Source organism: Somniosus microcephalus, chromosome 25 (assembly GCF_052327205.1).
Source record: "Somniosus microcephalus isolate GS21.2 chromosome 25, FLI_Smic_1.0, whole genome shotgun sequence".
Classification (NCBI taxonomy): domain Eukaryota; kingdom Metazoa; phylum Chordata; class Chondrichthyes; order Squaliformes; family Somniosidae; genus Somniosus; species Somniosus microcephalus.
The window spans coordinates 33,605,445-33,628,972 of NC_141011.1; the positions used below are offsets into that span (position 1 = coordinate 33,605,445).

At 55.2% G+C, this 23,528-nt stretch overlaps 1 protein-coding gene across 1 annotated transcript in view; it reads right to left on the reverse strand.

The window, feature by feature from the left end:
* Window positions 1–9: 9 nt before the first annotated feature.
* Window positions 10–23,528, reverse strand: part of LOC147100668 (pleckstrin homology domain-containing family G member 5-like) — a 133,537-nt gene continuing 110,018 nt past the window's right edge. The window contains exons 11-22 of the mRNA XM_085967552.1: window positions 14,816–14,911; window positions 14,027–14,077; window positions 13,113–13,262; window positions 12,328–12,438; window positions 11,740–11,889; window positions 10,822–10,959; window positions 6,896–7,015; window positions 5,123–5,255; window positions 3,964–4,079; window positions 3,480–3,625; window positions 1,892–2,979; window positions 10–170 (exon numbers count right to left, since the gene is read on the reverse strand). Coding sequence (XP_085823678.1) covers window positions 10–170; window positions 1,892–2,979; window positions 3,480–3,625; window positions 3,964–4,079; window positions 5,123–5,255; window positions 6,896–7,015; window positions 10,822–10,959; window positions 11,740–11,889; window positions 12,328–12,438; window positions 13,113–13,262; window positions 14,027–14,077; window positions 14,816–14,911 — 2,460 coding nt within the window. The remainder of the gene's footprint in view (window positions 171–1,891; window positions 2,980–3,479; window positions 3,626–3,963; window positions 4,080–5,122; window positions 5,256–6,895; window positions 7,016–10,821; window positions 10,960–11,739; window positions 11,890–12,327; window positions 12,439–13,112; window positions 13,263–14,026; window positions 14,078–14,815; window positions 14,912–23,528) is intronic.

The window sequence follows — 23,528 nt, forward strand, 5'->3', positions numbered from 1 at the left end:
CAGGGGCGATCAGTTACTGATGGCAGCATCGAGTGGAGGGAGCTGGACCTGGCTGGGAGGGTTAAGCAGCCTGTTGACGTGTACAAAGAGCCAATCTGGGATCGGAGGGCAGGCAGTGTCTGTGGAAACATAACCAACGGTGGCACTGCATGCCTTCAGAGGAGTGGAAACTGGAGGGTTAAAAGATTCAGTGATAACCCCATTCCGCACACCCCCACACCCCCACTTCCCCACCCCCTCCCTCCACCCCCACTTCCCCGCCCCCTCCCTCCACTCCGCACTTCCCCGCCCCCTCCCTCCACTCCACTTCCCCGCCCCCTCCCTCCACCCCCCACTTCCCCGCCCCCTCCCTCCACTCTGCACTTCCCCGCCCCCTCCCTCCACTCCACTTCCCCGCCCCTCCCTCCCCCTCCCCCCCCCACTTCCCCGCCCCCTCCCTCCACTCCGCACTTCCCCGTCCCCTCCCTCCACCCCCCTTCCCCGCCCCCTCCCTCCACTCCGCACTTCCCCGACCCCTCCCTCCACTCCGCACTTCCCCGACCCCTCCCTCCACCCCCCCTTCCCCGCCCCCTTCCTCCACTCCGCACTTCCCCGCCCCCTCCCTCCACTCCGCACTTCCCCGCACCCTCCCTCCACCCCCCACTTCCCCGCCCTCCACTCCGCACTTCCCTGCCCCCTCCCTCCACTCCGCACTTCCCCGACCCCTCCCTCCACTCCGCACTTCCCCGACCCCTCCCTCCACCCCCCCTTCCCCGCCCCCTTCCTCCACTCCGCACTTCCCCGGCCCCTCCCTCCACTCCGCACTTCCCCGCCCCCTCCCTCCACCCCCCTTCCCCGCCCCCTCCCTCCACTCCGCACTTCCCCGACCCCTCCCTCCACTCCGCACTTCCCCGACCCCTCCCTCCACCCCCCCTTCCCCGCCCCCTTCCTCCACTCCGCACTTCCCCGCCCCCTCCCTCCACCCCCCACTTCCCCGCCCCCTCCCTCCACTCCGCACTTCCCCGCCCCCTCCCTCCACTCCGCATTTCCCCGCCCCCTCCCTCCGCTCCGCACTTCCCCGCCCCCTCCCTCCACTCCGCATTTCCCCGCCCCTCCCTCCACTCCGCACTTCCCCGCCCCCTCCCTCCACTCCGCACTTCCCCGCCCCCTCCCTCCACCCCCCACTTCCCCGCCCCCTCCCTCCACTCCGCACTTCCCCGCCCCCTCCCTCCACCCCGCATGTCCCCGTCCCCTCCCTCCACTCCGCACTTCCCCGCCCCCTCCCTCCACCCCCCACTTCCCCGCCCCCTCCCTCCACCCCCACTTCCCCACCCCCTCCCACCCCCACTTCCCCACCCCCTCCCTCCCCCACTTCCCCGCCCCCTCCCTCCACTCCGCACTTCCCCGCCCCCTCCCTCCATTCCGCACTTCCCCGCCCCCTCCCTCCACCCCCCACTTCCCCGCCCCCTCCCTCCAGTCCGCACTTCCCCGCCCCCTCCCTCCACCCCGCATTTCCCCGCCCCCTCCCTCCACTCCGCACTTCCCCGTCCCCTCCCTCCACCCCCCTTCCCCGCCCCCTCCCTCCACCCCCCCCTTCCCCGCCCCCTTCCTCCACTCCGCACTTCCCCGCCCCCCTCCCTCCACTCCGCACTTCCCCGCCCCCTCCCTCCACCCCCCACTTCCCCGCCCCCTCCCTCCACCCCCCACTTCCCCGCCCCCTCCCTCCACCCCCACTTCCCCACCCCCTCCCTCCCCCACTTCCCCGCCCCCTCCCTCCACCTCTCCCTCACCCCAACCCCTTCCTCTCCTTCCTCCGCCCCCTCCCACCACCCCTATCTCAGCCTCCACCCCCACCCCTTCCCTCCGCCCTCCCCACGCCCCTCCCTCGACCACCCCTCTGCCCCCCCCCCACCCATCCTCCTTCTGGGAGCAGTGACATACGATGCAGTCAGTGTGGAGTTCAGCAGCAGGGTGGTCCGTATTCTGTACAGTTGTGCCAGGGTCAGTTTGCGGTGCTGCCCAGACTGAGGGTCGGACATTGTCCGTTTGGCACGTTCGGAGGTACTGCTGCCCCCCAGCTGCCTCGTAACATCCTCCTCCTGACCGTGAGGGGCCGTGAGCTCGTCCGCAGCACACCGAGAGTTCAGCTCACTCTCTGTATTGGAGCACGACATTGTGCAGGGCTTTGAGCCGGGGTCGAAGCTCGGTCCATCGACAGGGCAGGCCTGCTGCTTCACAAAGTCCAGCTCCTCCACCTCCGAGAGCTCGCTGTCGCTGGTGCTCGCACCTTCAGTGTCCACAACCCTCCCGCTCCTCCCTTGGGAGCCAGGGTGCGGAGCTGCCCTCAGCTGCTGAGCCTGTGCTCGCTTCAGAACGTCCATCACCTTGATGGTCCTTGGGCGGTGTGGAGCCGAGTCGGCAGCCCCGCTCAATACTCCCTTGTCGGAGGCTGACCGCTGGACGTTTCCTGCTCCTGCAGGCACACAGAGTTCGGTCAGGCTCTTACTCAGTGACGGTCGACTGGAAACGCGCGATTCTGAAGATGAGGAAACGAGCTGGAGAAGGTTGGCCTCCGATTTCGATTTGAAGACACTGGATTTGCGTTGCAGAGACTGGACCAGACTCTGCCGGCGAATCTGTAGCGAAGCCAATCGCTGGGACGGAGTCGACTCTCCATCTTCATCTGCCGACTCCCGCTGTTGCTCCCCAAACTCTCGGACCGAGCTCGGGGACAGGGTACCGTAAGCGCTGTCAATGGAGGCCGAGCGGCAGCCATCGCTGTCCAACACCGGGCCTTTGGCACTTGGAATCAGGAGGCCTGAGGAGGTCACCCCCTGGTCGAACAGCTCCTGGGTCGGGGTGCTGGAGGACGCTGTGCTTCGGAGCGAGGCGTCATCGGACTGAGAAGCGAGGGCGGCTCTCTCGGTGTCCGGTGAGGAGATATCTTCATTCACATCGATGATCACAACGGAAACTCTCTCTGTCACACTGTCTGACTGACTGCAAGAAACAGAAAATCAGATTAATGAAACGAGAGAAAGACTAAGACGGAAAAAGAGAGAGACACACAGAATGAGAGAGAGAGAGAGAGAGAGAGAGAGAGAGAGAAAGAGAGCAGGAATCCAGTCTAACCCATGCTGGGACCCTGGATACAACTTCACAATTTAAAAAACATCCAATTTTCTCCTGTTGTCAGGTTAATGGGTTGAAACTGAGGAAAAGCCAACTTCAGCACCGAGATCAGGAGGCTCGTTACACAAAGAGAGATTACAACGTGGAGGGAGCCTGAAACTGCGATCATTCCAGAAACTGGTGGGTGATGTGAGGGAGGGCAGTGGGGTGCTGTAAATGGCCTCTCTCTGTACCCGTCCTGCGATGTGACGGTAACTGCTGCCCGGGCTGAGGACAGACACAGGCTGAGGGTTAAACTCCACTGAATTGATCTGAGTAATGGCCCAAGGTCGGGAAGTATGAGGAACGAGGTGAATTTTCACACTTACCTGTGCTGCGAATCGAGTGTGTCGGTGTACTTGTGTACCAGGGATGGTGACTGCGTTGCTGAGGTCCCACTCTCCACATCCTCCTCATCGGGCAGCCTGCACCGTCTCTGCGTGGACTCCTGGTCCCGTAATCTCTCCAGAAAGTTCTAGATTGTTAAATAAAATTCATGTGTTAAATCAGCAGGCTTCAGAAGGGACGGTCAGACGGGGCATACAGTCGAGTTTAGAATTTTTCAATGTTTTGTTATTTTACAACATTGAGCATCATGTGTGGGGAATGTCAAAGGTCATCCCGTGAAGTAGCTCAATCCCTTTGGCTTGGCACCTCACAGGTACGGGGCGTCAGTGTGTGTGGAAAGGACCAGTTCGAGTGTCTCGCTCGGCTGTAGTGTCCCACATTCCGTTTAATCTTCATCAGTGTATGCCCAGAAATCGCACCACTCCCCTCCGCAGTTAGAGCTCCTCCCAGTCGATCGCCCATTACCTGCGCATTGAACACGGCCTCAATCCACGCTCTAGACTGCCCAGTCGCACTGGCCTGAAAGGTGAAGGCACCAACTGCACTGCGGAACTCGTTAAGGTAAATCAGCAGGAAGGAGCCTGGGAATGGACGGAGACATCGTTAAATATGATGCACACAGAAACACACACACATACACCATCATAAGGTCAGAAGTGGGGGTGTTTGCTGATGATTGCTTCATTGTTCAGTTCCATTCGCAATTCCTCAGATAATGAAGCAGTCTGTGCCCACATACAGCAAGATCGGGACAACATCCAGGCTTGGGCTGATAAGTGGCAAGTAACATTCACGCCAAACAAGTGCCAGGCAATGACCATCTCCAACAAGAGAGAGTCTAACCACCGCCCCTTGACATTCAATGGCATTGCCATTGTCGAATTCCCTGCCATCAATATCCTGGGAGGGGGGTCACCATTGACCAGAAACTTAACTGGACCAGCCACATAAATACGGTGGCTACAAGAGCAGGTCAGAGGTTGGGTATTCTGCGGCGAGTGACTCACCTCCTGACTCCCCAAAGTCTTTCCACTACCTACAAGGCACAAGTAAGGAGTGTGATGGAATACTCTCCACTTGCCTGGATGAGTGCAGTTCCATCAACATTCAAGAAGCTCTTCACCATCCAGGACATAGGAACCTGCTCGATCAGCACCCCATCCACCACCTTAAACATTCACTCCCTCCATCACCGGCGCACCGTGGCTGCAGAGTGTACCATCTACAAGATGCACTGCAGCAACTCGCCAAGGTTTCTTCGACAGCACCTCCCAAACCCGTGACCTCTTCCACCTAGACGGACAAGGGCAGCAGGCGTGTTGGAACACCACCACCTCCAAGTTTCCCTCCAAGTTACACAACATCCTGACTTGGAAATATATCGCCGTTCTTTCATCGTCACTGGGTCAAAATCCTGGAACTCCCGACCCAACAGCACCGTGGGAATACCGTCCCCGGTCTCCCCTTCCCACCACCTGCTCCCCCCTCACTCCCTCCTGCCCTTTTATCCCCTGATCTCTCCTCTCTCGCTACTCTATTTCCAAATTCTGTTGCAGTGGTGTGACCCTAAACCCGGTGAGTAAGCAGAGATATCAGAGGATGGTTCGGTTTAGGGGAAACTCACCGGGATCTCTCAGCTCCCTGCAGATGATTTTATCCAGGAGCAATGGCTGCCGGATCACTTTGGTCTTCTCCATCTTCTTCACAGGTTTGGTGATGAGGAAAATATCAGTGAAGAGGAAACAGTAAACATCCATCTGTAAGAGGAAGTATTTGTGGGTTCACTGCAGGAAATGCCCCGGCCCAACAGTGCACAGTTCCAGACATCGAGAAACTCCGAGACTTGGACACCGAGAAACCCAGAGACCGAGAGATTGGACACCGAGAAACCCAGAGACCGAGAGACTGGACACCGCGAAACCCAGAGACCGAGAGACTGGACACCGAGAAACCCAGAGACCGAAACACCGAGAAACCCAGAGACCGAAACACCGAGAAACCCAGAGACCGAAACACTGAGAAACCCAGAGACCGAAACACCGAGAAACCCAGAGACCGAAACACCGAGAAACCCAGAGACCGAAACACCGAGAAACCCAGAGACCGAAACACCGAGAAACCCAGAGACCGAAACACCGAGAATCCCAGAGACCGAAACACCGAGAAACCCAGAGACCGAAACACCGAGAAACCCAGAGACCGAAACACCGAGAAACCCAGAGACCGAAACACCGAGAAACCCAGAGACCGAAACACCGAGAAACCCAGAGACCGAAACACCGAGAAACCCAGAGACCGAAACACCGAGAAACCCAGAGACCGAAACACCGAGAAACCCAGAGATTGAGAGACTGGACACCGAGAAACCCAGAGACCGAAACACCGAGAAACCCAGAGACCGAAACACCGAGAAACCCAGAGACCGAAACACCGAGAAACCCAGAGACCGAAACACCGAGAAACCCAGAGACCGAAACACCGAGAAACCCAGAGACCGAAACACCGAGAAACCCAGAGACCGAAACACCGAGAAACCCAGAGACCGAAACACCGAGAAACCCAGAGACCGAAACACCGAGAATCCCAGAGACCGAAACACCGAGAAACCCAGAGACCGAAACACCGAGAAACCCAGAGACCGAAACACCGAGAAACCCAGAGACCGAAACACCGAGAAACCCAGAGACCGAAACACCGAGAAACCCAGAGACCGAAACACCGAGAAACCCAGAGACCGAAACACCGAGAATCCCAGAGACCGAAACACCGAGAAACCCAGAGACCGAAACACCGAGAAACCCAGAGACCGAAACACCGAGAAACCCAGAGACCGAAACACCGAGAAACCCAGAGACCGAAACACCGAGAAACCCAGAGACCGAAACACCGAGAAACCCAGAGACCGAAACACCGAGAAACTCAGGGACTGAAAGACCGAGAAACCCAGAGACCGAAACACGGAGAAACCCAGAGGCCGAAACACCGAGAAACCCAGAGACTCAGCATTCAGCCGATGAACACTGAGTCACTTTGTAGCCCAGCTTCTCAGTCACGCCCTCGCCTCTCAGACACTCTCGCCCATTGGTCACTCTCGCCCATTGGTCGCTCTCGGCCCTCAGACACTCTCGCCCAATGGTCACTCTCGCCCATTGGTCACTCTCGCCCCTCAGGCACTCTCGCCCATTGGTCACTCTCGCCCCTCAGGCACTCTCGCCCATTGGTCACTCTCGCCCCTCAGACACTCTCGCCCATTGGTCACTCTCGCCCATTGGTCACTCTCGCCCCTCAGACACTCTCGCCCATTGGTCACTCTCACCCATTGGTCGCTCTCGGCCCTCAGACACTCTCGTCCATTGGTCGCCCTCGCCCCTCGCCTCACCTTCGCCCCTCGGCTCACCTTGCTGTCTTTTCCTTCTTTCATTCTCAGGCCTCCCTCAAGCAGCAGTTGCCTGGTGTCGTCGGGTGAGGTCCCGAGCATCGGAGTCGTCAGGTCCAAGCGGCAGAACTCCTTCAGAACCTAATGCAACAAAAGGGGCCATCAGAATCTGGCAGCTGGTGCCCGTTACTCGCAGGAGCCTCTGGGCTTTCTTTCAATTTCAGTAATATTTGCACAGAAGTGGTTAAGATCCCAGCGGGGGGGGGAGCGGATGTTAAAATGAAATGATTTGTCTATCTGTACCCCTCGATCCCTCTGCTCCTCTACCCCATTTAGACACTGATTTTCCAAGGAGTATGTGGCTGATATACCTATCAATTCGTCCAATAAAAAGCGACGAGTTAGGAACGTAACTAAAGGTTTTTATTGACTAAATAACAGAGCCCACCCTCGTGGGTGATCGGGTCCAACAAGGAGGAATACCAGCCAGTCGACTACCTTTATACCTGGGCAGGTAGGTGGAGCCATGGGCGGAGTCGGAGGTGGTCAGCCCAGGTATAACAGCGCGACAAGAGGCGACCTCGTATAGTGATACAACAGTGAGAACAGTGAAAACAATACAACAGTGATAACTATAGTGTAACGATAAAAGTGGTTTACCACAGTGGCCTCCTTATTCTTCCGTCCAAAGTGCACCACCTCACACTTATCTATATTGAAATTAATTTGCCAATTACACGCTCATTCTTCTTGTATTTTGTCACAGTCTTCCTCAGTATTAACCAGGAATGGTAGCATAATCGTTATATTACTGGACTAGTAATCCAGAGGCCTGGACTAATGATCTGAGATGTGAGTTCAAATCCCACCACGGCACTTGGGGAATTTAAATTCAATTAAATAAATCTGGAATAAAAAAAGCTAGTATCAGTAATGGTGACCATGAAACTACCGGATTGTCGTAAAAACCCATCTGGTTCACGAGTCAAGCAATAGCCTGACATACTCATACTCACAGAATCATACCAGAATTCAGCCAACGTCCCAGCCTCTTCCATCACCATCCCTGGGTATGTCCCACCGGTAGGACAGACCCACCAAAGGTGGCAGCACAGTGGTATACGGGAGGGAGTTGCCCTGGGAGTTCTCAACATTGACCCTATGAAGTCTCATGGCTTCAGGTCAAGCATAGGCTAGGAAACTGATTACCACTTACTGCCCTCCCTCAGCTGATGAATCAGTACTCCTCCATGTTGCACTGGGAAGAAGCACTGAGGGTAGCAAGGGCATAGAGTGCACTCGGGTTGGGGGACTTCAATGTCCATCACCAAGAATGGCTCGGTAGCACCACTGCTGAACGAGCTGGCCGACTCCTGAAGGACATAGCTGCCAGACTTGGCCTGTGGCCGGTGAAGACAGAACCAACACAAGGGGAAAAGCCTACTTGACATCGTCCTCACCAATCTACCTGTTGCAGATGCATCTGTCCATGATAGTATTGGAAGCACAGTCCTTGGGGAGACTAAGTCCCGTCTTCACACTGAGGACACCCTCCATCGTGTTGCGTGGCACTACCACCTTGTTAAATGGGATAGATTCATCCAGTCGTGAATGGTGGTGGACAATTAAACAACTAACGGGAGGAGGAGGCTCCATTAATATCCCCATCCTCAATGATGGCGGAGCCCAGCACGCGAGTGCAAAACACAAGGCTGAAGCGTTTGCAACCATCTTCAGCCAGAAGCGCCGAGTGAATGATCCATCTCGGCCTCCTCCTGAGGTCCCCACCATCACAGAAGCCAGTCTTCTGCCAATTCGATTCATTCCACGTGATATCAAGAAACGGCTGAACGCTCTGGATACAGCAAAGGCTATGGGCCTGGACAACATCCCAGCTGTCGTGCTGAAGACTTGTGCTCCAGAACTAGCCGTGTCTCTAGCCAAGCTGTTGCAGTACAGCTACAACACTGGCATCTATCTGACAATGTGGAAAACTGTCCAGATATATTCTGTCCCAAAAATCCGGCCAATCCAGCCAATTACCGCCCCATCAGTCTACTCTTAATCATCAGCAAAGTGATGGAAGGGGTCATTGACAGTGCTATCAAGCGGCACTTACTCACCAATAACTTGCTCACCGATGCTCAGTTTAGGTATCATCAGGATCACTCGGCTCCAGACCTCATTACAGCCTTGGTCCAAACATGGACAAAAGAGCTGAATTCCAGAGGTGAGATGAGAGTGACTTCCCTTGACATCAAGCCAGCATTTGACCAAGTGTGGCATCAAGGAGCCCTGGTAAAATTTAAGTCAATGGGAATCAGGGAGAAAACTCTCCACTGGCTGGAGTCATACCTAGCACAAAGGAAGATGGTTGTGGTTGTTGGAGGCCAATCCTCTCAGCCCCAGGACATTGCTGCAGGGGTTCCTCAGGGCAGTGTCCTAGGCCCAACCATCTTCAGTTGCTTCATCAATGACCTTCCCTCCATCATAAGGTCAGAAGTGGGGATGTTTGCTGATGATTGCACAGTGTTCAGTTCCATTCGCAACTCCTCAGATAATGAAGCAGTCCATGCCCGCAAGTAACATTCACACCACCTAACCACCGCCCCTTGCCATTCAACAACATTGCCATCGCCAAATCCCCCACTATCAATATCCTGGGGGTCACCATTGACCAGAAACTTAACTGGTCCAGCCACATAAATACTGTGGCTACAAGAGCAGGCCAGAGGCTGGGTATTCTTCGACGAGTGTCTCACCTCCTGACTCCCCAAAGCCTTTCCAACATCTACAAGGCAAAAGTAAGGAGTATGATGGAATATGCTCCACTTGCCTGGATGAGTGCAGCTCCAACAACACTCAAGAAGCTCAACACCATACAGGACAAAGCAGCCCGCTTGATTGGCACCCCATCCACCACCTTAAACATTCACTCCCTCCACCACCGGCGTACCGTGGCTGCAGTGTGTACCCTCTACAAGATGCACTGCAGCAACTCGCCAAGGCTTCTTCGGCAGCACCTCCCAAACCCGCGACCTCTTCCACCTAAAGGACAAGGGCAGCAGACGCATGGGAACACCACCACCTCCAAGTTCCCCTCCAAGTCACACACCATCCTGACTTAGAAGTATATCGCCGATCCTTCATCGTCGCTGGGTCAAAATCCTGGAACTCCCTCCCTAACAGCACTGTGGGAGTACTTTCACCACACGGACTGCAGCGGTTCAAGAAGGTGGCTCACCACCACCTACTCAAGGGCGACGAGGGATGGGCAATAAATGCTGGCCTTGCCAGCGATGCCCACATTCCATGAATGAATAAAAAAAAACAAGGTGCATTAGGTTTCTTCCTGTGACTCAGCCTTTCTCTCCATGTGCCTCAGTCTCTATCTCCCCATGTGCCTCAGTCTCTCGCTCCCCATGTGCCTCAGTCTCTCTCTCCCCATGTGCCTCAGTCTCTCTCTCCCCATGTGCCTCAGTCTCTCTCTCCCCATGAGCCTCAGTCTCTCTCTCCCCATGTGCCTCAGTCTCTCTCTCCCCATGTGCCTCAGTCCCTCTCTCCCCATGTGCCTCAGTCTCTCTCTCCCCATGTGCCTCAGTCTCTCTCTCCCCATGTGCCTCAGTCTCTCTCTCCCCATGTGCCTCAGTCTCTCTCTCCCCATGTGCCTCAGTCTCTCTCTCCCCATGTGCCTCAGTCTCTCTCTCCCCATGTGCCTCAGTCTCTCTCTCCCCATGTGCCTCAGTCTCTCTCTCCCCATGTGCCTCAGTCTCTCTCCCCATGTGCCTCAGTCTCTCTCTCCCCATGTGCCTCAGTCTCTCTCTCCCCATGTGCCTCAGTCTCTCTCTCCCCATTTGCCTCAGTCTCTCTCTCCCCATGTGCCTCAGTCTCTCTCTCCCCATTTGCCTCAGTCTCTCTCTCCCCATGTGCCTCAGTCTCTCTATTACCTTCTCCACTTCATCCGAGCTCCCATCCACCACCTCGTAGGAATCGATGCGATTGATAATCTCTGCCAATCGTTGCTGCTCCTGCCGCTGACGCATTCGGGAATTGACATGCGCGATAAAACTCTCAACGGAACTGACCTGGAGATTAAAGAAAGATTCGAGTGAAGGACCGAGGAGAGAACACAATGGATCACAGCCTTCAGAACCAGCAGGATGGGCTCATGATGTTCAAACCAGTCAAACACCAGACACCGCTGTAATTTTTCTGGGGGGCCCTTTAACTGGCTGTGGGCCCATTCAATTTTTCACGCATGCGCGATTATTACCATTGTAAAGCCGGTGAGCGGCCTCCGCGGGGCCTCCAGACCGCTGCATGGCCGTGCAGCTTAACAATAACATTGTACTGCGGCTAGATGGAGTTCAGATTTATGCCAAACATGACTGACCATGACCGACAGCGTGACCGAGAGCGTGACCGTAACCGAGTACGTGACTGTGGGCTTGACTGAGAGCATGAGCTTGACTGAGAACGCGTCTGTGATCAAGAGTGTGAGTGTGACCGAGAGTGTGACTGTGAACGAGTGCGTGACCGTGAGCTTGACTGAGAGCGTGAGCTTGACCGAGAGCACGACTGTGACCGAGAGTGTGAGCGTGACTGAGAGCATGACTGAGAGCGTGACCGTGACTGAGAGCGTGAGCTTGACCGAGAGCACGACTGTGACCGAGAGTGCGAGTGTGACTGAGAGCATGACCGAGAGTGTGACCGTGACCGTGACTGAGAGCGTGAGCTTGACCGAGAGCGCGACTGTGACCGAGAGTGTGAGCGTGACCGAGAGCGTGAGCTTGACCGAGAGCGCGACTGTGACCGAGAGCGTGAGCGTGACCGAGAGCGTGAGCGTGACCGAGAGGTGTACGTACCATGCTAACGATGGCGTCCCTGGCATGGGGGTCGTCTGTTTTCTTGAGGATAGATTTGAGGAGCAGCGGGTATTTGGTGAGACGCTGATGGGGTTTGACCAACATGTCACTGAGCTTCAGGCGGTTACACTGCTTGTGAGTCTCCGCCCACTGCAAATGGACACAAACAGTAATTACACAGGAAGAGCACACTGCCAAACGCACTCTCCCTCTCTGTCTTTGTCTGTATATGTGTGCGTGTGTCTCTCTCTGTCTCGCTCACTCTTTCTGCCTCTGTCTGTCTGTCTGTCTGTCTCTTTCACTCTCGCTGTCTTTCTGGATCTGCCTGGCTCTCTCTCTCTGTCTATCTGTCTCTCTCTCTCTGTCTGTCTGTCTGTCTCTTTCTCTCTGTCTGTCTGTCTCTGTCTCTGTCTCTCTCTCTCTCTCTGTCTGCCTCTCTCTGTCTGCCTCTCTCTGTCTGCCTCTCTCTCTCTCTCTCTCTGTCTAAAGCTACAGTAAATCAGACACCTTGAAACCTCTTCCCACCCTCCCTCCCCGTGACCCCAGCCTGTCACATGGAGCAGGGAAAGGTCACTGGGTGACACTAACCGTTATGTAGATCCTGAAGAGATCGTTGTCACGGAGATGGTTTCTCATGTACTCCATGCAGCCCTCCTCCTCCATGCAGTACTGGATATACGGCTTAAAACGCACGCCAAACTGTGAAGGATGAAGGGTAAAACAAGTAACTAATACAGAAACGGGACCAACAATTGCCAAGCGTTTGAGGGGTAACAGACTGGGCAGCTCGTAACCGTACGAGGAGAGTCCTGTTAGGTTTGGGTAAGTAGGGACTGGTTTCGGACTCACTGCTGATGCCGTGGCTGGTCTCAGGGAATCTCAAGTCTGGAGCTGATTCATCTGCCAGTCTGTAAACCTACAATCCACAGCCTCTGGGCTTTCACACATGGAAAGTCACACTGGCTGCACAGGTGATGGGTCTTCGCACAGCTTCAATCCCCACCGTCCTCTAAACTGGCCGCTTATTATTGACCTCACCACACAGCCCTGCAGCATTCCCAGTGAGAGCTGGAATACTGACCAGCTGATGCTGTCACACCGGCAGCTGGTGTATCGGGGCAGCTCTGAGCAGAGCTCAAGGCTGCATTTCGTGCCCCTCTCAGATGGCGCGGTGCGGAATGGCAGGGGGCGCAACCGCTCCGTAGCAACGCATTGCACCGCAGCCACAGAGCGAGTTCAAGAGGCACTGGGTAAAACCGCACCTTATTGTCCACTCTAGTCTAGCAGTTGTACCATCAGCCCCTGACTGTTACTCATTCCATCCGACTGCACCCTCCTGTCTGCCCGTGGATTACGGTGCGCCAGTGACTTACCGTCTTGAATCCCTTGTGGAAGTCGGTGGGGTTGAGGAGTGTCTTGCGCTCTCTTGCTGTTTGCAGCACTGGGGCCATCACGTCTTGCCACAGCGTCTGGTGCAGTTGGATAATCTCCTGCACGTTACAGAACAGTTTCTTTGGATCCACCTGCACGGCATCATGGGCACAGTCAGTCCTCAGTATTTCACACACGTTAAACCACCGAATGTCCACACAGCCGGAAGGTCACGCTGGCTGCACGGTTGATGGGTCTTCACACTTCTTCAATCCCCACCGTGTGTACACACCAACCACCAGGGCCAGGGGTACGGTAGCATAGTGGACTAGTCATCCAGAGGCCTGGACTAATGATCCAGAGACATGAGTTCAAATCCCACCATGTCAGATGGGGGAATTTAAATTCAGTTAATTAAATAAATCTGGAATAAAAAGCTAGTGACCACGAAACTACCGGATTGTCATAAAAACCCATCTGGTTCACTGATGTCCTTTAGGGAAGGAAATCTGTCGCCCATACCCGGTCTGGCCGATAAGTGGCTCCAGAAACACAGCAATGTGGTTGACTCTTAACTACCCTCTGAAATGGCCTAGCAAGCCACTCAGTTGTATCAAACCGCTACAAAGTAGACGGACTGCAGCGGTTCAAGAAGGCGGCTCACCACCACCAAGGGCAATTAGGCAATAAATGCTGGCCTTGCCAGCGACGCCCACATCCCATGAACAAATTCTTTAAAAAGGCAACCACCAGGGCCTGTGTACACACAACCACCAGGGTTGGGCCATATTCTCCCAGGAGGGGCTGGACCCTGGGGAGGCTTCCTTGCTCCTCATACTCTGCTCAATTTACACACTTGAGATGAGGTTCTTGGTTATTTGAAGTTTTCTGGTGAACATTAAACGATCGGCCTCACCTCAACCAACAGGCCTGATTCCTGCAGATTCACCAGACAGCACAGGAAGAGCTGCAAGAGAGGAGACACGAGGTGAGTAACATACACTGGCTAAATAGTGACACCCAGTACTGAGCTCACAGCAAATCTCAGGGAAGAATCATTCTTTATGGGTGGATGGAAAGTCAACGAACCCCAGTTAGGAGAGGAGGGGACCTTATCCCCAGTGAGAGTCAGCACCTTCAGGAGAGGAGGGGACCTGAACCCCAGTGAGAGTCAGCACCTTCAGGAGAGGAGAGGACCTGAACCCCAGTGAGAGTCAGCACCTTCAGGAGAGGAGGGGACCTGAACCCCAGTGAGAGTCAGCACCTTCAGGAGAGGAGGGGAGCTGAACCCCAGTGAGAGTCAGCACCTTCAGGAGGAGGGGAGCTGATCCCCAGTGAGAGTCAGCACCTTCAGGAGAGGAGGGGAGCTGAACCCCTCTGCTGTCAGGTACAGTTGAAGAAGGAGGAGTGGAGAGAGTGCTTCACCCACACAGGCCCAGGACTGCACCCGTGAATAATTCAGGTTTTTTTGTGGTACGAGGTGGATTGACGTATCACCGGTGAGGTAATCAGGACACAATCAAAAACATGAACATGTCAACACAATTTACATTTGGGGAAGTGTAGACAAGACCCTGAGTAATGGCAGGCGAGGGATTCCACAGGATCAGGCAGTTTCACATCACCCACAGACCCATGAGTTACCCAGCACCCTACCCGGGTGGCAGTGAGACTGTAGGCCGAGGAGGGGGGAACAGAGACTCACGTCCGTGATAACACGCAGCTTCTTAATGTAGGCGGCCTCCGTGTTCAGCAGCTCCCAGAGGGCCTCCTGTTGATGGCACTGCTTCCGGGTCAGCTTCTGTTGGGGAGAGGGACACACAGCAAGATGGTGAGATCACAGTCCCCACATACCCGAGCTCCCCGCCACCATAAATACCCCGCATACCCGAGCTCCCTGCCACCATAAATACCCCGCATACCCGAGCTCCCCGCCACCATAAATACCCCACATACCCGGGCCCCCCCCAGAAATACCCCACATACACACAGCAAGATGGTGAGATCACAGTACCCGCATACCCGAACTCCCTGCCACCATAAATACCCCACATACCCGGCCCCCCCCCCAGAAATACCCCACATACCTGGCTCCCCCCGAATAAATACCCCACATACCCGGGCCCCCCCCAGAAATACCCAACATACCCAGGCCGTCCCCCCCATAAATACCCCACATACCTGGCCCCCCCAGAAATACCCCAGATACCCACCCCATAAATGCCCCCACATACCCGGGCCCCCCCATAAATACCCCACATACCTGGCCCCCCCAGAAATACCCCAGATACCCACCTCATAAATGCCCCCACATACCCGGGCCCCCCCATAAATACCCCACATACCTGGCACCCCCCCATAAATACCCCACATACCCGGGCCCCCCCATAAATACCCCACATACCTGGCTCCCCCCCCATAAATACCCCACATACCTGGCTCCCCCCCATAAATACCCCACATACCTGGCTCCCCCCCATAAATACCCCACATACCTGGCTCCCCCCCATAAATACCCCACATACCTGGCTCCCCCCCATAAATACCCCACATACCTGGCTCCCCCCCATAAATACCCCACATACCTGGCTCCCCCCCATAAATACCCCACATACCCGGGCCCCCCCATAAATACCCCGCATACCTGGCTCCCCTCCCATAAATACCCCACATACCTGGCTCCCCCCCCCATAAATACCCCACATACCTGGCTCCCCCCCATAAATACCCCACATACCTGGCACCCCCCCATAAATACCCCACATACCTGGGCCCCCCCATAAATACCCCACATACCTGGCTCCCCCCCCATAAATACCCCACATACCTGGCTCCCCCCCCATAAATACCCCACATACCTGGCTCCCCCCCATAAATACCCCACAGTACCTGCCCCCCCATAAATACCCAACATACCTGCCCCTCCCCATAAATACCCCACATACCTGGCTCCCCCCCATAAATACCCCACATACCCGGCTCCCTTCCATAAATACCCCACATACCCGGCCCCCCCATAAATACCCCACATACCTGACTCCCTTCCATAAATACCCCACATACCCGGCCCCCCCCATAAATACCCCACATACCCGGCCCCCCCCATAAATACCCCACATACCCGCCCCCCCCATAAATACCCCACATACCCGCCCCCCCCATAAATACCCCACATACCCGCCCCCCCCATAAATACTCCACATACCCGGCCCCCCCCCCATAAATACCCCACATACCTGACTCCCATCCATAAATACCCCACATACCCGCCCCCCCCCCCATAAATACCCCACAGCAGCAACGGCAGTGCGGACCCAGGAGGAGCAGGGAGGCGGCGGCGGTACCAACTCAGCACTGGCAGAATTTTCAAAGAGTGACGTCAGAAGTCAAAATGACGTCAGCACAAGGGGAGGGAACTGATTGGTGAGTATCTGGTAAGTGTTTTTACTTAGCTTTCTTAAAGTCTTTAACTTTATTCCAGCTAGTTTAGTAAATTTGAGGTTAATTAGAGGTATGGCAGGGCAGCTCACACCCATGGAATGCACACCCTGTGCCATGTGGGAAGTCCTGGACACATGTGCGGGAAGTGTCATCAGCTACAGCAGCTCGAACAATGGGTTATGGAGCTTGAGCGGCAGCTGCAGTTGCTGCTGTGCATCCTCGAGGCTGAGAGCTACATGGATGGCACGTTTTGGGAGGTGGTCACCCCGCAGCTTAAGAGTGTGCAGGCAGAGAGGGAATGGGTGACCGTCAGACAGAAGAGGAGGACCAGGCAGGTAGTGCATCTTTCTCACCAACCAGTATTCAGTGCCGAGTACTGGTGAGGACGATGGTTCCTCTGGGGTGTGTAGTCAGAGCAAAGTCCAGAGCACCATGGAAGGCTCAGCTGCACAGGCAGGGGGGAAGAGGAGAGGGAGAGCAATAGTAATAGGGGATTCAATAGTTAGGGGAGCAGACAGGCGTTTCTGCGGCCGCAGACGTGACTCCAGGATGGTATGTTGCCTCCCTGGTTCCAGGGTCAAGGATGTCACTGAACGGCTGCAGGGCATTCTGAGGGGGGAGGGTGAACAGCCAGAGGTCGTGGTCCATATTGGTACCAACGACATAGGTAGGAAGAGGGATGAGGTCCTGCAGGCAGAGTTTAGGGAGCTAGGAAAGAGGTTAAAAAGCAGGACCTCAAAGGTAGTAATCTCCGGATTACTACCAGTGCCACATGCTAGTGAGTTCAGAAATAGGAAGATAGAGCAGATGAATGCGTGGCTGGAGAGATGGTGTAGGAGGGAGGGCTCTGGATTCCTGAGGAATTGGAACCGTTTCTGGGGGAGGTGGGACCTCTACAAGCCAGATGGGTTGCACCTCAACGGGAACGGGATCAATTTCCTCGCGGGAGGGTTTGCTAGTGCTGTTGGGGAGGGTTTAAACTAGCTTGGCAGGGGGATGGGAACCTAAGTATAGAATCAATAGGGAGGGAAGAAAAACTGGAATTGAAAAACAAAAATGTAGAAAGTAAATTGGAAGGACAGAGGAATCAAGGGCTAGATAATAGTCAACAAGGAGGTTTGCCTGTACTAAATGGTATTGATATACCTATCAATTCCTCCAATAAAAGGCGAAGAGTTACGAAGGTGACTAAAGGTTTTTATTGACTAAATAACAGAGCCCACTCTCGTGGGTGATCCGATCCAAGCAGGAGGAATACCAGCCAGTCGCTCACCTTTATACCTGGCCTGGTGGGTGGAGCCAAGGCGGAGTCGGCAGTGGTCATCCCAGGTATAGCAGTGTGGCAAGAGGCGACCTCGTACCGTGATACAATAGTGGTCAGTGATACAGTTATAACGAACAGTGGTGAACAGTGCTAACTACTAACAGTGATACGATAGTGAACGTGGTTTACCACATTCACAGATTCACAGATTCACACAGATTCACAGAAACCCCACAGTGCAGATAGAGGCCATTTCGGCCCATCGAGCCTGCACTGACACATATCCCACCCGATCCCCGTAATCCCTACACCAACACATATCCCACCCTATCCCTGTAACCCCACGTATTTAATCCCCCTAACACTAAGGGTCAATTTATCATAGCCAATCAACCTAACCTGCACATCTTTGGACTGTGGGAGGAAACCGGAGCACCCGGAGGAAACCCACCAAACACGGGGAGAATGTGCAAACTCCACACAGACAGTCACCCGAGGCCGGATTTGAACCCGGGTCCCTGGCGCTGTGAGGCAACAGTGCTAACCACTATGCCACCGTGCTGCCCACTTGTTTAGAATTAAGTCCGGCGGGGTGAAGTGTACTACCAATTCTGGTAGGTCAGTCTGTCCGGAGGCTTCGTAAGCCTCTCCGATCGCCGCAGCGGTGGTGTTGCCTTATCCGGTGCTGGTGCCTTATCCGGTGTTGATGCTGGTGTTTGCGTGGTCGGCGAGGGCTCGTGGGGTTCCGGCATGCCGTCTACCTGGGCTGGGGTTGGGGGGGGGTGGTGGCGGTGTTTCCGGATCGGCTGAGGGTGCGAGGTCTCGTAGGGAGACAGTGTCCTCCCGCCCGTCTGGGTACGCCACGTAGGCGTACTGGGGGTTGGCGTGCAGGAGGTTCACCCTCTCGACCAGGGGGTCCGTTTTATGGGCCCTCACGTGTTTCCGCAGCCAGACCGGCCCCGGGGCGGTCAGCCAGGTTGGTAGAGTGGTTCCCGTAGTCGACTTCCTGGGGAAAACGAACATTCGTTCATGGGGGGTGGTGTTAGTGGCCGTGCAAAGTAATGACCGGATGGAGTGCAGCGCTGTCGGGAGGACTTCTTGCCAGCGGGAGGTTGGGAGGCCCTTAGACTTTAAGGCTAAGAGGACGGCCTTCCATACCGTCGCGTTCTCTCTTTCCACCTGACCGTTACCTCTGGGGTTGTAGCTGGTGGTCCTGCTTGCTGCAATACCTCTCTCTAGGAGGAATTGCCGGAGTTCCTCGCTCATGAAGGAGGAGCCCCGGTCGCTGTGTATATAGTTCGGGAACCCGAACAAGGCGAAGAGGGCATTCAGGCACTTAATGACCGTGCTACTGGTCATGTCGGGGCAGGGGAAGGCAAAGGGGAAACAGGAGTACTCATCAACGATGTTGAGGAAGTACACATTACGGTCAGAGGACGGGAGGGGCCCCTTAAAGTCGATGCTCAGGCGCTCGAAGGGGCGGGTGGCCTTGATCAGGCTTGCTCGGTCCGGCCTATAGAAGCGCGGTTTGCACTCCGCACAGGTCTGGCAGTTCCTGGTCATGGTCCTGACCTCCTCGATGGAGTAGGTCAGGTTGCGGGCCTTAATGAAATGGTAGAGTCTGGTGACTCCGGGGTGGCAGAGCTGGTCGTGGAGGGTCTGAAGCCTATCGATATGCGCGCTGGCGCATGTCATTCGTGAAAGGGCATCAGGGGATTCGTTCAGCTTGCCTGGCCGGTACAAGATCTCATAATCGTAGGTGGAGAGCTCGATTCTCCATCTCAAAATCTTGTCATTCTTGATTTTGCCCTTCAGCTTGTTATTAAACATGAAAGCCACCGAACGCTGGTCGGTGAGGAGGGTAAATCGTTTGCCTGCCAGGTAGTGCCTCCAGCGCCGTACTGCCTCCACGATCGCCTGGGCCTCTTTCTCGACCGACGAATGTCGGATCGCGGGGCCCTGTAGGGTCCTTGAGAAGAAGGCCACTGGCCTCCCCTCCTGGTTTAGGGTGGCGGCTAAGGCGAAGTCGGATGCGTCGCTCTCCACCTGGAAGGGGATGGACTCGTCCACTGCGTGCATCGTGGCCTTGGCTATGTCTCCCTTAATGAGGGAGAAGGCCGCGCACGCCTCCTCCGTGAGGGGGAAGGAAGTGGCTTTCAGGAGGGGTCTGGCTTTGTCCGCGTAATTGGGTACCCATTGGGCATAGTAGGCGAAAAGCCCCAGGGTTCTCCTAAGTGCTTTAGGGCAGTGGGGGAGGGGTAGCTCCATGAGGGGGCGCATTCTTTCTGGGTCGGGGCCGATGATTCCGTTCTCCACTACGCAGCCGAGGATGGCAAGGCGCGTGGTGTTAAACACGCATTTCTCCTTATTGTAGGTGAGGTTCAGCCGTTGGGCCGTACGGAGGAATTTCTCCAGATTCGCGTCATGTTCCTGCCGGTCGCGGCCGCAGATAGTGACGTTATCTAGGTAGGGGAATGTAGCCTGCAGTTCGTTCTGGTCAACCATCTGGTCCATCTCCCTTTGGAAGACCGAGACCCCATTAGTGACACCGAAGGGGACCCTAAGGAAGTGGTATAGGCGCCCATTCGCCTCGAAGGCGGTATACTGGCGGTCCTCAGGGTGGATAGGGAGTTGGTGGTAGGCCGACTTCAGGTCGATGGTCGAGAATACTTTATACTGTGCAATCTGATTGACCATGTCAGATATGCGGGGGAGGGGGTATGCGTCCAGCTGGGTATATCTGTTTATGGTCTGGCTGTAGTCGATGACCAGGCGGTTTTTATCGCCGGTCTTTACGACTACGACCTGGGCACGCCAGGGGCTGCTGCTCCCCTCGATAATGCCCTCTTTCAGGAGGCGCCGCACCTCAGAGCTAATGAAGGCTCTGTCCCCGGCGCTATACCGCCTGCTCTTGGTAGCGACGGGTTTGCAGTCAGGGGTAAGGTTAGCAAACAGAGAGGGTGGCGGGACCTTGAGGGTGGAGAGGCTGCAGGTGTTACGCGGTGGGCGGTTTAACGTTTGCTGGTTGTTGACTGTGAGTGGGGGGAGGGGTCCACCGTATGCTAGGGTTACGCTTTGGAGGTGGGATTGGAAGTCCAGCCCTAGTAGGACGGCAGCGCAGAGATGGGGGAGGACGAGGAGTTTAAAGTTTTTATACTCCGTGCCCTTAACCGACAGGGTCACGACACAGTAGCCGCTGATGTCCGTGGCGTGGGACCTCGATGCCATCGAGATTCGGCTGCGCGTTGGTAGGACAGAGAGGGAGTAGTGGCTCACCGTGTCTGGGTGGATGAAGCTCTCCGTGCTTCCGCTGTCGAACAGGCAGGTCGTGGCGTGGCCGTTCACTTTGATGTCCATCATTGACTTGGACAGATGGTGCGGGCGGGCTTGGTCCAGGGTGACGGAAGCTAGTGTGTAGCTGAGCGAGTCGTTGTCATCTGCGGGCGAGGCGGTCGGGCGTGGTGAGTAAAATGGCGTCTCCCACGAGGTAGGGCAAAATGACGGAGAAGATGGCTGCCCCCGTAACTCACATGAGGCACTATTGGGGTCGGTTGCCTTAATCAAAGATGGCCGCCCCCATGACTCATGTGTGGGGATGCTGGCCTCAGTTGCCCTAAACAAAGATGGCCGCCCCATGACTCATGTGTGGGGATGCTGGCCTCAGTTGCCCTAAACGAAGATGGCCGCCCCCATAGTTCGCATGCGGCACTGCTGGCCTCTGAGGATCCGCTCCTGCAGGCCTTGGAGAAGTGGCCTTTCTTCAGGCAGGTTTTGCATATGGAGTTCTTGGCTGGGCAGCGCGACCTCGGGTGCTTCTCCTGGCCACAAAAAAAACAGCCGGCGGCCCGATCGCGGATGCCCGATGTCGGGGCCGGTGCCGGGGGAGGCGGGGCCGGTCGGGTCCGGGACGCCGACGCAGAGGTAGGTCCCGGGGGCGGCGCTGGGAAGGGTGCTGTGGTAGGGGTCGGGCCCGAGTCCCAGGGTCGCGAGCAGTACCTGGTGAATGCTTCCTGATCTTGGTGGGCCACTTCCAGGGAGATAGCGAGGGCTTCAGCTTTTTCCATGCTGAGGTCTTTAGCTTCCAGCAGTCTTTGCCGTGAGTACTCGGACCGTAGGCCTTTCAGGAATGCGTCGCGGATATTATCTTCAGTATTTTCGGCTGCCGACACCGATTTAAAGTCACAGTTCCTGGCGAGTGCATATAGCGCCTGTGAGAATTCGGCTACTGATTCTCCTGGCTGTTGCGGCCGTGATCTTAGGAGGTGCCTAGCGTACATGTAGTTTACCGGGGTCCGGTACTTCTGTTTCAGCAGGTTGATGGCGGTCTCGTAGGTAGTCATGTCCTCGATGAGAGTGTATACTCTCGGGCTCAGTTGTGCCTGCAGGACACTTAGTTTGGATGCCTGAGGGACGCTGGATTCTCTCAGGTATGATTCGAAGCAGACCAGCCAGTGTTTAAAGTCTGCGGCTGAGTTTGCTGCTCGTGGGTTCAGGTCCAGGTACGGCGGTCTGAGGGCTCGCAGCCAAGCTGGCTGGTGTGGCTGTGCTCCTGGGAGCTGCGCTGGTGGCTCCTCCGCCGGTTGTGACTCGTTGTCGGACATCATTAAATTTAGTCAATAAAATTGATATACCTATCAATTCCTCCAATAAAAGGCGAAGAGTTACGAAGGTGACTAAAGGTTTTTATTGACTAAATAACAGAGCCCACTCTCGTGGGTGATCCGATCCAAGCAGGAGGAATACCAGCCAGTCGCTCACCTTTATACCTGGCCTGGTGGGTGGAGCCAAGGCGGAGTCGGCAGTGGTCATCCCAGGTATAGCAGTGTGGCAAGAGGCGACCTCGTACCGTGATACAATAGTGGTCAGTGATACAGTTGTAACGAACAGTGGTGAACAGTGCTAACTACTAACAGTGATACGATAGTGAACGTGGTTTACCACAGGTATATACTTCAATGCAAGGAATATAGCGAACAAGGCAGATGAGCTGATGGCACAGGTAGATACTTGGGACTATGATATTATAGCTATTACAGAGACATGGCCGAAAGAGGGGCAGGTATGGCAGCTCAACATTCCTGGTTACAGGATTTTCAGATGGGATAGAGAGGGAGGTAAATAGGGAGGGGGTATCGCGGTATTGATTAAAGAAACTATTACAGCTGTGAGGAGGGATGATATGTTAGAGGGATCAACAAACGAGGCCATATGGGTCGAATTGAAAAACAAAAAAGGGGTGATCACACTGCTGGGAGTGTACTACAGACCCCCAAACAGTGAGAGGGAGATAGAAGAACAAATATGTAGACAAATTTCTGAGAAGTGCAAAAACCATAGGGCAGTAATAGTAGGGGGTTTTAACTACCCCAATATTAACTGGGATAAAATTAGTGTGAAGGGTATAGAAGGTGCGGAATTCCTAAAATGCATCCAGGAGAACTTTTTGAGCCAGTATGTAGCAAGCCCAACAAGGGAGGGGGCGGTTCTGGACTTAGTTTTAGGGAATGAAGCTGGGCAGGTAGAAGGCGTATCAGTGGGGAGCATTTTGGTGCTAGTGACCATAATTCTGTTAGATTTAAGGTAGTTATAGAAAAGGATAAGGATAGACCAGGAATAAAAATTCTAAATTGGGGAAAAGCAAATTTAGCTAAGCTCAGAGGGGATTTAGCCATAGTGGACTGGAAACAGCTACTTGAAGGTAAATCAGTGTCAG